The sequence below is a fragment of the Diadema antillarum genome, unplaced genomic scaffold, assembly GCF_040938485.1.
Source record: "Diadema antillarum isolate AM-2024a unplaced genomic scaffold, OU_Dant_1.0 seq00000386_RagTag, whole genome shotgun sequence".
Taxonomy (NCBI): domain Eukaryota; kingdom Metazoa; phylum Echinodermata; class Echinoidea; order Diadematoida; family Diadematidae; genus Diadema; species Diadema antillarum.
Genome location: NW_027271384.1, coordinates 2,840,119 through 2,852,524, shown reverse-complemented (window position 1 = coordinate 2,852,524; position 12,406 = coordinate 2,840,119). Strand labels below are relative to the sequence as shown.

General features: G+C 40.4%; 1 protein-coding gene across 1 annotated transcript in view; it reads left to right on the top strand.

The window, feature by feature from the left end:
- LOC139731918 (short transient receptor potential channel 4-like) overlaps positions 1 to 11,176 on the top strand; it is a 33,710-nt gene extending 22,534 nt beyond the window's left edge. The window contains exons 11-18 of the mRNA XM_071642794.1: positions 116 to 714; positions 1,931 to 2,126; positions 2,785 to 2,973; positions 3,771 to 3,842; positions 4,745 to 4,866; positions 5,690 to 5,822; positions 7,256 to 7,554; positions 10,734 to 11,176. Coding sequence (XP_071498895.1) covers positions 116 to 714; positions 1,931 to 2,126; positions 2,785 to 2,973; positions 3,771 to 3,842; positions 4,745 to 4,866; positions 5,690 to 5,822; positions 7,256 to 7,554; positions 10,734 to 10,746 — 1,623 coding nt within the window. The 3' untranslated portion in view covers positions 10,747 to 11,176. The remainder of the gene's footprint in view (positions 1 to 115; positions 715 to 1,930; positions 2,127 to 2,784; positions 2,974 to 3,770; positions 3,843 to 4,744; positions 4,867 to 5,689; positions 5,823 to 7,255; positions 7,555 to 10,733) is intronic.
- Positions 11,177 to 12,406: the final 1,230 nt, after the last annotated feature.

The window sequence follows — 12,406 nt, the reverse complement described above, 5'->3', positions numbered from 1 at the left end:
TAATCACCAAGAACCCTTTTTCAAGCTCAGCGACGAATGTACTTCAAAGTCACTTGTCCTGATCATTTTGGTGGTCATTTTAGCAAGGTATGGATAAATTTCAATCTCCCAACAGCGATCTGCCTGTCCAGAGATATTGCCCAAGACCATCCGCCACGCCCCGAACTCTAGCTGGCTCGACGCCGAATCTCAGTCGCTGTTCAGCAACTTCTCTGACAACATCAAGGACTTCACTCGCACCAGGCTCGACGAGCTCGTCATCAGCCTAAGTGAACCAGTCAACACCAGAGAGGTAGGTACACTCATCGAGAAGCTCCTCAACTGTGTCAACTCGTCATCAGGTGTCTCACCAGTGTCATCGCCCGATCCGACACAGCCCGATGTCGCGTCGCAGTGCACCGGGGAGCACGTCGAGCTCCGGGATTGGAACGACCCAAATCTCATTGCCAGCGGTCTGTTCGGCATCGTCGTCGTCCTCACCTTCACGCGCATCGTGCCCTTCCTGATCGCCAACGAGTTCGTCGGCCCCCTCGTCATATCCCTCGGCGACATGATCATTCGGACGTCGAGCTTCTTCCTCTTCCTCGTCACCGTCATCATCTCCTTTTCTGCTTCGCTTACCTTCAACTACTCCGTGTACAGCAATGACGTGGAGGCGAGATGTAACGAGAACAACGAGCTCCCATTCTGCAACAACTCGTTGTCCTATCGAACGTAAGTAGAATATCATCGATTTTCCACGCATTTTTTCTTTCCTCTTTAGCATCAATAAAAGAGTACTTCACCCCTCCATTGTATTGCTGCATCTCGTGTATTTGTTATGCTGTCATTCTTTTCTATCGGGTCTGTTTTACTCTATGGACTTCCAAAGACTTTGGTCGTTGAAAGCGTAAATCAGAGCTAAAAAATACGGACTGTAAAACAGCGTCCTTGCCTCCAAGTAATCTCTTTGCTCTTTAGAGTAGATGGCGTTCGCTCTTAGAGAGTCAGTGCTGAATCTGTCCCGCTCAATTTACGTGTTTTATTTGATGTTCAATCTACACTTAAGTATGTCTTAAACAGTGGAACATTTTTAAATGAATGGATACACGTAACTCATATGAGCAGATTTCTTGTAATCTACGTATTAAAATTTTCATGCATTGTTGTGGTGATGGTGGGGGGGGGGGGCGTCAATTGTAGTGCGAGTCAGTTATTATTAGCAAAACTTAATCTCAACTGACATGGCACCCTAAACAAATTTACATTTATGTCGAATAATCAGGCTCAATCTGTGAATATTCTTATTTTGCTACAATGACAGATTTATATATATATATATATATATATATATGTGCGTGTGTATTATATATATGTATATAATACATATTTGATATAAACATAACATATATATATAATATATTTATATATATATATATATATATATATATATATATATACATATATGAAGAGTTTGTTTGCAAAAACCGATAAGTCCATTTTTGAAGATTTTGAGTTAAGGTCACTGTCATAATGCACAAAACAATACCTTTTAAATGATATATTGGTCACTACATAAAGGTACATTTTTGAAGTTATGGTCAAAAGAAGCAAAAATTTTCTTGTTTTTCTCTTTATTTTTTTTTAACCTCTAATCGCAAATATCTCCATTTCGCAAATATGGACTTATCGGTTTTTGCAAACAAACTCTTCATATATATATATATATATATATATACATGTATAATTTTATATTTAATGATTTGTCCTCCCAATAGTTAAGCAATCGAATTTATAGATATATATTTTTGTCCTGTGCATTTCTTTTTATTGATGGAAATAAAGAAATAGTTGAATTTAATTACATTGAAATTTAATTGAAAAATTAAAGGGATCCATAAATTTGATTTTTTTTTTGTCTGTCTGCTCTCCACTCACCTGTGACGGTCAGTTTGGGAGATTCCATGCTGTCCCTCTACTGGTCACTCTTTGGCCTCATCAGCATCAGCGATCTCTCCGTCCCCGGCACGTCCCAGGTCACTATCGGGGCCGGCACGCTCCTCTACGCCTTCTTCTACATGTTCGCCGTGCTCGTCCTCCTCAACGCCCTCATCGCCGTCATGAGCAACGTCTTCAACAAAGTTGAGGTACGACGACGTCTACGACAACAACAATCTCATTAGCGAGAGATCGTAATATTCGGCCACAATACTCCTTTAAGGGGTGGTATAATTTTGATTGTGATCCTAACAAGAGGATCCAAACTTTTAGGAGAACCACGTAGTTTTTAGATATATCAGCCATTTCGAAACTATTTTGTGAAATAAACTTTGCATTTCTCTTAGAATTGTGCGATCTGGATGCGTTGTAAGTGGTGTATTGAATGAACATTGATTAAAAAAAAATATTGCGAATTTGAAAAGTAGTTTTTTGGTTACCTTAAAAAAGGTCTGAAGTCCTCTCACAAGAAAAACCATCCCTTCATTGATAGCCAGCTGGAAATGTTCTGACATCTCCTTGTGATACATGATTGAATAATACCGTTTTTTAGTTTTCTATTCTTTTTTTACTTCAACATAATTCAGATAAACAATAAATGACAATAATACAATAAATGAAAACAAACTTTCCTGACATTAAGCACACTATGAGAAAACATATCGACAGAACTGAGGCAAAAATCAAACAAAGACACAATGACGTAAGCAAGAAATACAATTGTTAGAAAACTAAGAAAATAAATGACTAAATCAAAGAAGAAGTTGCCTAATGAGTTCCCCCAACTCCCCTCCTCCAAATCCTCAGGAAAACGCAGACGTTGAGTGGAAATTCTCTCGCACTTCACTCTGGATGAGTTTCCTTGATGACACGGTCACAGTCCCGTCTCCTTTTAATCTGATGCCCAACTTTGGCCATCTGACGCGGGAGCTCAAGGTATTATGGCAGCGGTGTTGTAAGCGCGACCCAAGCAGGAGAGTGAACCCCGACAGCGCCGTGAGTACCCAACACCACACCTTAATTCGTTTTTTTCCTTTTTTTCTAAAGCAGTGACTTGTATTTTGCAGTAGTTGGGCTACTATGTAACGCGTAATGATCTCTTCTTGATACGTAATGAACATTGCAATACATAACTGTATGATATCAACACATTGTTTGTTTCCTTTTCCATCTGAGAAAATGTTCAGCCGCACTCGTTGACCATCCATGGGATCCAGTTGTGTGAACATTGGGAGGACCACTTCACCGAGTTATGCGCCCTGCTCTTTGCTATGAATGAATGGATCGGGATGTTTTAATAGTAACTATGTGGTATCCGAGATACGGACCGTGTGTTTTGTACCTTTACTAGAGGGGCCGGTATGATTACACACAGCCTTGATCAGTAGATTCGGGAATCGAGTCTGGGTCATATGGACTGGGAGGCAGACGCGCAACCGAGGTCACTGTGACAATTCGCCGCCAGGAAACCGTGTCCGTATCATCACTTAACTACAAGACGTAATTCTGAATGAAAGAGACGTGAAACCAGAAATCGAGCAGACTAGATGCTAGATGAATGGCTCTTTTTACCTCATAGCAAAACATAATGATGATGATTACACCAAAATGATATCAATGTTATAAGAGACTGGCAGGACAGTATTTCATTTCCCGTAGCTGTGCGACTCACAGCGACATTGTCATAAACATTATAATTATTTACGTCGATGTAGGGCAATTTGTCAATCAGTTGCAAACATTATAATGTTTTGAATGTACGTTCATTTTATCTATCCTTTTTTTTTCACCAGGCTGTGGTTGAACTCGGTGAATTACCAAAGCGCAAACGAACGTATAAGAAAGTGGACCTCGGTAACTATCAGGTAAGAACAGAAAGAACAAGTCGGCAGTATTTCTGTCTTTCCTTCTTTCTTTCCACTCCTCTCCCTCCATTTTGCCTGCGTTCTGCTCCCTTATAACATCCACTTCACCTACTCTGCTGGAGTCGAATACCCCGAAAGACCTGAGCCCTGTTGCATAAAACCCTTACCGCTGGACTTACCGCTCCTTTCTAGCGGTAAGTCTTCAAATTAGCGGTAAATTTTATAATCCTTGATGCTGATTGGCTGTGACGCCTAATTTTGATGGTAGTTACCATTGAAATTCAACGGTAAGTTTTATGCAACGGGCCCCAGGGAGATGAGACGTGGTCAGGGAACATCGCTGACCGTTTACAAGACTAGTAAAGGACGCTCTTAATGAATTTGGGGCAATCAATGATTGATTTGATTCTAACTGCTTTGTCCAAGATCATCTGGAGACACTGAAATGCCCATCTAGGGCATTTGATAGGAATTTAAAGCCATGATCTGGATTCCGTTCCAACTCCTCCTTCCCCCTCCCCCTCCCCCTCGCGGTTTACCTCATTTTTTTATCTTTTTTTTTTACAGTACTGTTGTAGATTGAGATATAAAACTAATGATGCGGCTTATCATGATATCACGTACTTTACGAAATATTTCAACTTTGTGAGTATCTCGTAAACGAAGATGAAGAAGAAGGAGGGGATGGGGAGTAGGCGCAGAAGGAGGAGAAGAAGAAAACGTAGAAAATGAAAAGAACGACGAAAAGGAAGAATACAAATCTAATGCTGGCCGGAAGCGAAGTGTTGAGTTTGTGCTTCTGGTCAAGCCTGCTCACATAAACCATGACATTCTTAGCAGTAGTTCATAGACTCATTTTCAGAGTTAGGTTGATAAATTTTCGACTCGTCCCTTCTTCGTAGCGCATAATGAAACGGCTGGTGGAACGATTCATCGCAGAGCGCACTGCGCAGGAGGCCAGCGCACAGGGCGACATCACGGTTGCTGACCTGCGGAATCTGAGGAATGACATCGTGGCACTGAGGTGGGTCTTCGTATATGCAAGCTGCCTCTGTGAAAGAGTCACGTGTGCGAGTGTGTGTGTGCGTGTGTGCCTAAAGTATGGGGTTAGTGGGAATTCCTTTAATAGCACTACCCTACTCTGGTCTCCATCAAACTGTTTGCAAACAGCTAGTCTCTTCCACAAAATGCGCCCTCCGCGACGACGAAGTCGCAGCCTTTGCCCAAGGAGCTTCAAACTATTTGAAGCTCCTTGCTTTGCCGAACATCTCGCTGAACCTGTTACTCTTTTGTCGTCAGAGGGCGTTAGTAGTCTAGGAAGCAAAATATCGGTACCGTAACGGGCAGATGGACTGGAAGTCAGACTACAGGAATAGCCAGATTTCCACCACCCTTGTGAAAGGATGTGTGCTCGTTTGTGTGAGCGTCTATACGTGTTGATTGTGCGTTGTGTTGCGTGTGTTCTTGTGTGTTAACGCTCATGTGCCTGGTCGTTTGTGTTAGGAACTTGTGTCGGATGAAAAGTTAATAGGATGATGAGACATGGTTCTGTTTTTTCCCATACAAATTGCTAAATTGCAAAAAGAGTGCCGATTGTTCAACTGAATGAAAATTAACCAAAAACAACCCCATCCCCCTCCCCCAAGAAAAAAAGAAATCAGCGAAACAGAAAAAAGAAACGTGCCATTAAAAAACATTCGCTGTGCCAAATAACGTGGATAAAAAAGTCTACCTCTTTAAATTGTCTGTCTTTTGCCTGCCATTTATTCGCCTGTCTATCTATCCGTCTGTCTCTCTATGTCTACCTGTCCTCGTGTCTGTCCGATTATCTGTCTGTCCGTTTGCAGGTATGATACTTTCAAACAGCTGTGCCAAGTGAACGAAGAACTAGACGCCACCAGGCGACAGAGCTCCACCATAAACACACAGTCTAGCCAGGCAAACGATGTCTTTGAAAAGACGGAGAAGATTGAGGAAGAGGTATCAAATAGTTCGTGGCTTTCGAGCTTCAGTTTGACATTAATACAGTAACAGTTTCTTACTTGAAGGAAACCAAAACCCAACGAGAAATTTGAAAGCAGTAGAGCACATCAGTGAATGTTTGAGGAAAATCGGACAATCGATGCAAAAGTGATTAATCTTTAAAGTTTTTGTGTTTTAATTACTGGGTAAGGAGACTGCTCGGGTTTATGACATCATGTGTGGACTAGGATATAAAGAAAATATGAAGAAAATTCAACATGCTTTCACTTTTCTTCAACATGCTTTCACTTTGAAATGAAAGGGCACTTGACTAACCGCTTTGGGAAAGCAGGGGGATAATGTACTTCCTTTAACATATGGCAGTATCAAGTTGATGAAATGTGTAATTTTCATGAAAAATGAACTTTTGTGGAATTCTCTTTATATTTTCTCTATATTGTTGTCCACACAGGATGTCATGAACTCTAGTAGTCTCCTTATCCAGTCACGACAACACCAAAACTTTAAAAATCAATAACTGTTGCATTGATTGTTCGATCTTCTCTGATGTGCTGTACTAATGTTGCTGCATTTAGTCAATACACATTGCTCTTTGGTTTTGGTTTCCTTTAAGTTGAATTAAGGGTCCCGGCCATGTTATTCTGCTTTATGTGCACTCTGTGTTTATGACAGAGATATGGTATTTTTTTGGTTGAGATAGGGATTCAGCTTCTCACATTTTGAGAGATAATTAGAAACCACCTACATTGACCTATGAAATATTAAAGAGCATGCAATTCTAGAAAGAATTCAAAGTTTATACGATGAAAATCTGTTTTGAAATGGCTGTGATATCAAAAAACAAAGTAAAGCAAAGCGATCCTAATAAAAGGTGGGTCCCACCTTTCTGTAGGATCGCTTTGTTTTGAATATTTCAGCCAATTATTTTTCAAATAAACTTCAAATTCCTCTATGAATTGTAAGCTCTTTCATCACGTTCATATTTCGTAAGAGGTTTCTCATTATTTCACATAAAAAGTTCGAAACCGAAGCCCCATCTCAACCTTCACTATGTCATTCCTTTAAATAGTTACAATAATGCAATGAGAATACATACGCCTACTTCCCAAAACATGCATACCAGGTTGTATACGTACATTAGGTATTATGATCTTTTGAATACAGTACGTAAAAGACGTAGAGTAAATGAAAGTACTAACCTGTCTTATACATGGTATTAACTTTGCAGAACTAATCAAAGCGAAACGTTTTTCTTTAATTGGAAGTCATCTCATTTTATCATAAAGAAAACAATTGGGTTCCAGTAGTGAGATTGAAAAATTCGTTTATAATTCTGCTCATTTGATCCTTTTACCCCCCCTTCCCCCCCCCCCCCCCCCCCCCCCCCCGCTCCGATCAACCTCATATCGTCCTTATTCTCCGCGGCTCAGATCGACGCCTACGGCTCGCGTCTGGCCGAGGTACAGTCCGAGCTCTCGCAGAAGCTCGAGATCCTGCCGGCCATCGAGGAGCTCATGCAGCGGCTGGCGGAGATGGAGAAGAGCAGCGGCATCACGGGCATGCTGGGGCACAGCGTGCGCGAGATGGTGACCTACTACGAGGACGTGAAGGACAAGATAGCCACCAGCAAGGCCGAGGCAAAGGACAAGCTCGCGAAGGCGGGAAAACAGAGCGCCCTCTCGCGGACTGAGGGGCTGACGCTGACGCTGGAAAACGAGGATGACGAAGAGTAGGATTTGTCTTTCTTTTGTTTTTAAATTTCTTTTACATGTGTGTTTGTGAGTATGTGAACCTCTTTGTGCAAAAAAAAAAAAAAAAAAAAAAAAGCAAACCCAAAACCCTGATGTGAGGATTGAGTCGCTTGTTTTCTGTGTTTGCCTGATTCTTTTGTTCTTGTTTCGTGTGTGTGCGTAAGTGAGTGTGTCAATGAGTGTTCTCACACATTACACAAAATTATGCCATTGTAAAGTACAAGGGACACTACGTCACAATGGATGACTTCAAGTTTTGGGGGACCAGGTTCTGGGAAGAGAAAACAAAATTCTTTGCTTGTGAAGTACACACAGAACAATAGGAAAATATTACATGTATCTATACCCCACAGAAACAGTGCGTATGTGTGCGCGCATGCACATAAGTGTGACGTGTGTGTGTGTGTGTGTGTGTGTGTGTGTGTTTGGGTTTATGTGTCTCTGTGTCTCATCTTGTATAGAGTTCTATTTTGCGTGATATACTGTTCAAATGCTTTCACTCTTAAAGTCAATAGTTATCATACTCCAAATAGTAATCTGGCATAAGTTTTCCTTTTTCTTGGGGGACTTAATTGAGATTGTGTGCATGAAAAGACTTGCGAGATTTTACATAATTTCGAAAAACAGCTTATATCGCTGAGACATATAAGCTTTTGGACATGACAAATAAAGACGTAATGGCACGCAAAAATGAGACACAAGGACAATTAAAGTATTCTTACTTTATAATTATTATACTGCACGAAATGACTTAAACACAAATTGTACCATCTTATCGTGTACATTTTTTGTTAATCGTGTACAAGTTTTTCATCGTCAGGGGTGTTTGAATCTATAAAACAAATAATGATGACCCATTCAGTTCACCATACATTATCTTTTAAAATCCATGTAGGGCCTATACAAATCCACGTAATTGAAAATGGAACTGTGACATATTTCGCAAATCGTATTCCGTAAATAATACTTTCCCGTGACGTCAACTGGGAAATTTCGGGAAACTATGATAATATTACAATTATTGAATGTATGCGATCTTTGTTTTAATTATGCCTCTGTGTTTTAACCCCCTCCCTTTGATTTGCTTCTCAAAGGAATATTCGCTATGTCCACGTTCGGGACACACAATACGAAGGTGCTAAAAACGGGAGTTTAAAGAGTTTTCCATTACCGTAATCACATTTACCCCGCCAGCCTCCCCACCCCTCCCTGCTCCCGCCACGCAGCTGCATGCCACTGGACTTGCATGAGACTCTCAGCAAATCGACAGTATTACGATCATGATTGTGGTTTGAACTTTAATCGATAAATATGGTGGAAATGGATATCGCAATACAACATAAAACGCTTTATTTTACGTTGAGTCACTGAAAGTGGCATGCGGTTGATGCATGGTTTCTGCATACAACGTGCCAGGTTGAACGGCAACTGTAGCCACAGCAACAACGAATAGAAAAGCGTTCTGGGTGATTAATTGAGAACGATCCTCTAAAGTTAACGGGTCTCCGCCAACTATTACCTGTATTCATCGAATTTGTAAGTTAGAATCATTGTATGCCTGCATTAGCTGACTTGGTAAGTGTATTAGCCAAGCAAATTATAAATATAGTCATAGGCAGGGTCATCAGAAGTTATAGGGACAGGTGAGTCATAGCGCTTAGTTGCTATTTCCTATAGAACTTCCTTTGACTGGCAGCGAAATGTTTATAAGAATCCAATTGATGAGTTTCACTACGTGTGTAACTATGAAGATCAGTCAGTTTTCAGTTTCACTTTGTAGGTAGGCCTACAGGTGGAGGAGACCGTCATCAACAAGCAGTTTGCTTGACTGGGATAACAGTTTTAGGGAAATATGGTTACTTCTAGTTGAACAAAACCACTCATACCCAAAATAGATAACTTTAACCTCGAACTCACGCATCGTCACATAATTATGGTGACAGTTTACGGGTTTTCCGAAACAGGAAATGATCCCGTATTTTTTTTTTCTGATAAAGCTGTTATAATTGTTACTCTTCATTACAAGCCTTACCGGAACCCCCAATTACTCTGTACCCTTCCCCAAGCTTCCCCCGGTTCCTCATCCCGCCCAACACCCCCATACAGCCCCTACCCTCACCCCTCCACATGCTAATCTAAAATAAATAACCATACCTGGTTATGTTATCATATCGACTATAGTTTGGTTCGATTGGGAGTAAGGCCGACGGGATACTTGGGAGTTCAATTCGTATTTTCCCCAATCATCATCAGTTATATTATGATTTTTATTGTTATGTATTGTTGTTATAAATTATCTTATTATTTCAGACGATACATCGCTATTGTCTCGGTTCTAGTTGAAATAATACTTTCTTGCACATTCCCTCTTGTTACCCAACCCCAAACTCCCTCCTTATCTGATTTATTTTGAAAATTCATGAAGTAGCCTGTTCTTGAATGCGGTATGTTGTGTACTCACTTTTTAAGAACACATGTATCGTCGAGAATACAAATAAGCACACGTGAAACAAAAAGTCAGAAAAGATGAATTAACATACGCAATTTGGCACATGTAACAATAATGTCTGCATTGTTATATTCTTGACTGAACACCATTATGAAACAGAGGTATCGTGGAGTCCAAGTGACGTGAAATCATCACGATCATACAGCATGTCACGTATTTTATCTAGATTTTCTTTTACTGACATGTGCATTTCGGATTTGTCAAGAGAACTAGGACACTCCACAACAATTTCCACAACAATTTTCTTGAAATCGCATGAATGAAGGCACCGTCGAGTCTACGTTCAAAACCAACCATCAAAATGAAACGAATGCCTGGTTTTAATGAAATAAACTTGCACATCTTTTCAAACATTATCGACGAAGAAAATCTCCTCTTTTTTGCTAACCATTAAATCATAATTCAACTAATTTAACGAAGATGCAAGTTCTGCAACATGACAGACATATCTCTGTTTTTGAATTGCATTATTACCCTACCCTTTTGGCTACTACAATACAGTGTAATGCAATTTATCCATGACACAACATCACGTTTGCATGTGCATTCTAAATGTCTGTATTGTATCTGACTGTCCTGGATGTATTTGGGAAATGTTCTGACACTGTTCTCTTCCATTGTTAATTTATTTTTCTGTCTTTCACTTAGATCAAGGTTGTAACTATCTGTAGCCCGCCCTCCACCGTTCCTGTTTTCGTCAATGTTATTGTGTCGTCTGCTTCGCATCGCTGTATTTTCCCGCGCTCTCACGTCATGTGGTGTGTAAACGTCGCAGTGTTTATCCCGTAAGAGTTACTGTTGTAGAATCTAGAGCAAACCTTTGTGTGTACAATGTACATTGTCGCAGTGTGGAAATCAAGGACTAAGCACTTCGGACGTGTTCAATGTTGTGTATGATTATTTCGTTTTGATAACTGTTACGTTTTCGTTTGTGTTTTTTCAGTTGGGTTTAGTTTGTTTTTTGATGTTCACTTGTGTCATGTCATCTGTGTGTGTTTCTGTGTGTTTTTCTGAGGTATACTACTAGTAATCACAGCTATAATGTGTCACTGTATCTACATAAGAATGATTCTAGCTGTATACTGGCTATTGAGGACTATAGATTTGTAGATCCCTGTGTTAGCAAATATATGTTTTGTATGTATTTTACATGTATTTATTTATGCTCCCTGTATGTTTAAAATAGTGAAACTCCACTCAATGTGCCAGGACATTGCAGTAAATTCCAGAGAAAATCGAAAAATTCTGAAGATGCCACCGAATGGCATGAAATCAGTTCTTCGGTCCTGCTTTTACATTCGCAAAGAGTATTATGTACTTGTAGCATTGCTATCATTACCGTCAAGCACCATAACATAATCATGAAATCAATTTCACACCTTTTAAAAACTTATACTGTGGATAGCATGCAATGGGAAGGCTGGCCAGACTCGGGTATATTCGGGAATCCCCGCCACAACCTGTGTACACCTTTATCATTGATCTCTAAGTAACCATACACACAGCCGAAGAGTCTCGAGTGGAATCGAAAGTTACCGATGAGCATGACACGGTTCGATGAACATACTATTCGCTATAACGGGTAATGCGATTTCAGCCCGTTGAGCACCGAATGAGGAGCGATGCAACCTTCCTTCGGGTCAACCAGGGAAGTCTCTTCCACCTCCCTGGGTCAACCTTCTCTCTCCATACTACCAATGGGCCTTTAAAGACTTTAAAGGTTGCCTGGACACAAACAGACTGCGTTTGATTCCACTCGGGATTCTTCGGCTGTGTGTGTATTCACACAGGGATCAGTGATAAAACTGTACACACTTCGTAACGGAAATTTCCGAAGATATCCGAGTCCGGCCAGCTTTCCTTTGTATTGCATCGCTACCGAGTCTTTCACATGAAGTGCCACACTACATTCATGTTTGCATTGGAAACACAGAGAAAGATACAGATTTCATAAGATTTATTGGATAAGGAATAAGGGAATATCAAAATCTCACCTGTTTCTTACGAACCAATATTAGTCCCCATTAAGTATTCAGACAAGCTTGTGTGGTGACGTCATGACCTATAGAAACCCACAAACGACCTGCAAACAAATCCTGACTTACAATCCCGGCTGGAAGGAAATTCAAAGGGTATCTTTATCATTTTTTCGTCGTTTTGTGATTAAGTAGCGCTAATGTCTTTCTGAAGGAAACGCTTTTAGTTGCTGATATCATCGGTCAAATATTAAAGAATCAAATAATGTATTACACCTTTTGTATAGAAACCAATTGAAGAGGAGCGAGTCGATGACAGTATCACCACAACTCATTTGAAAAAAA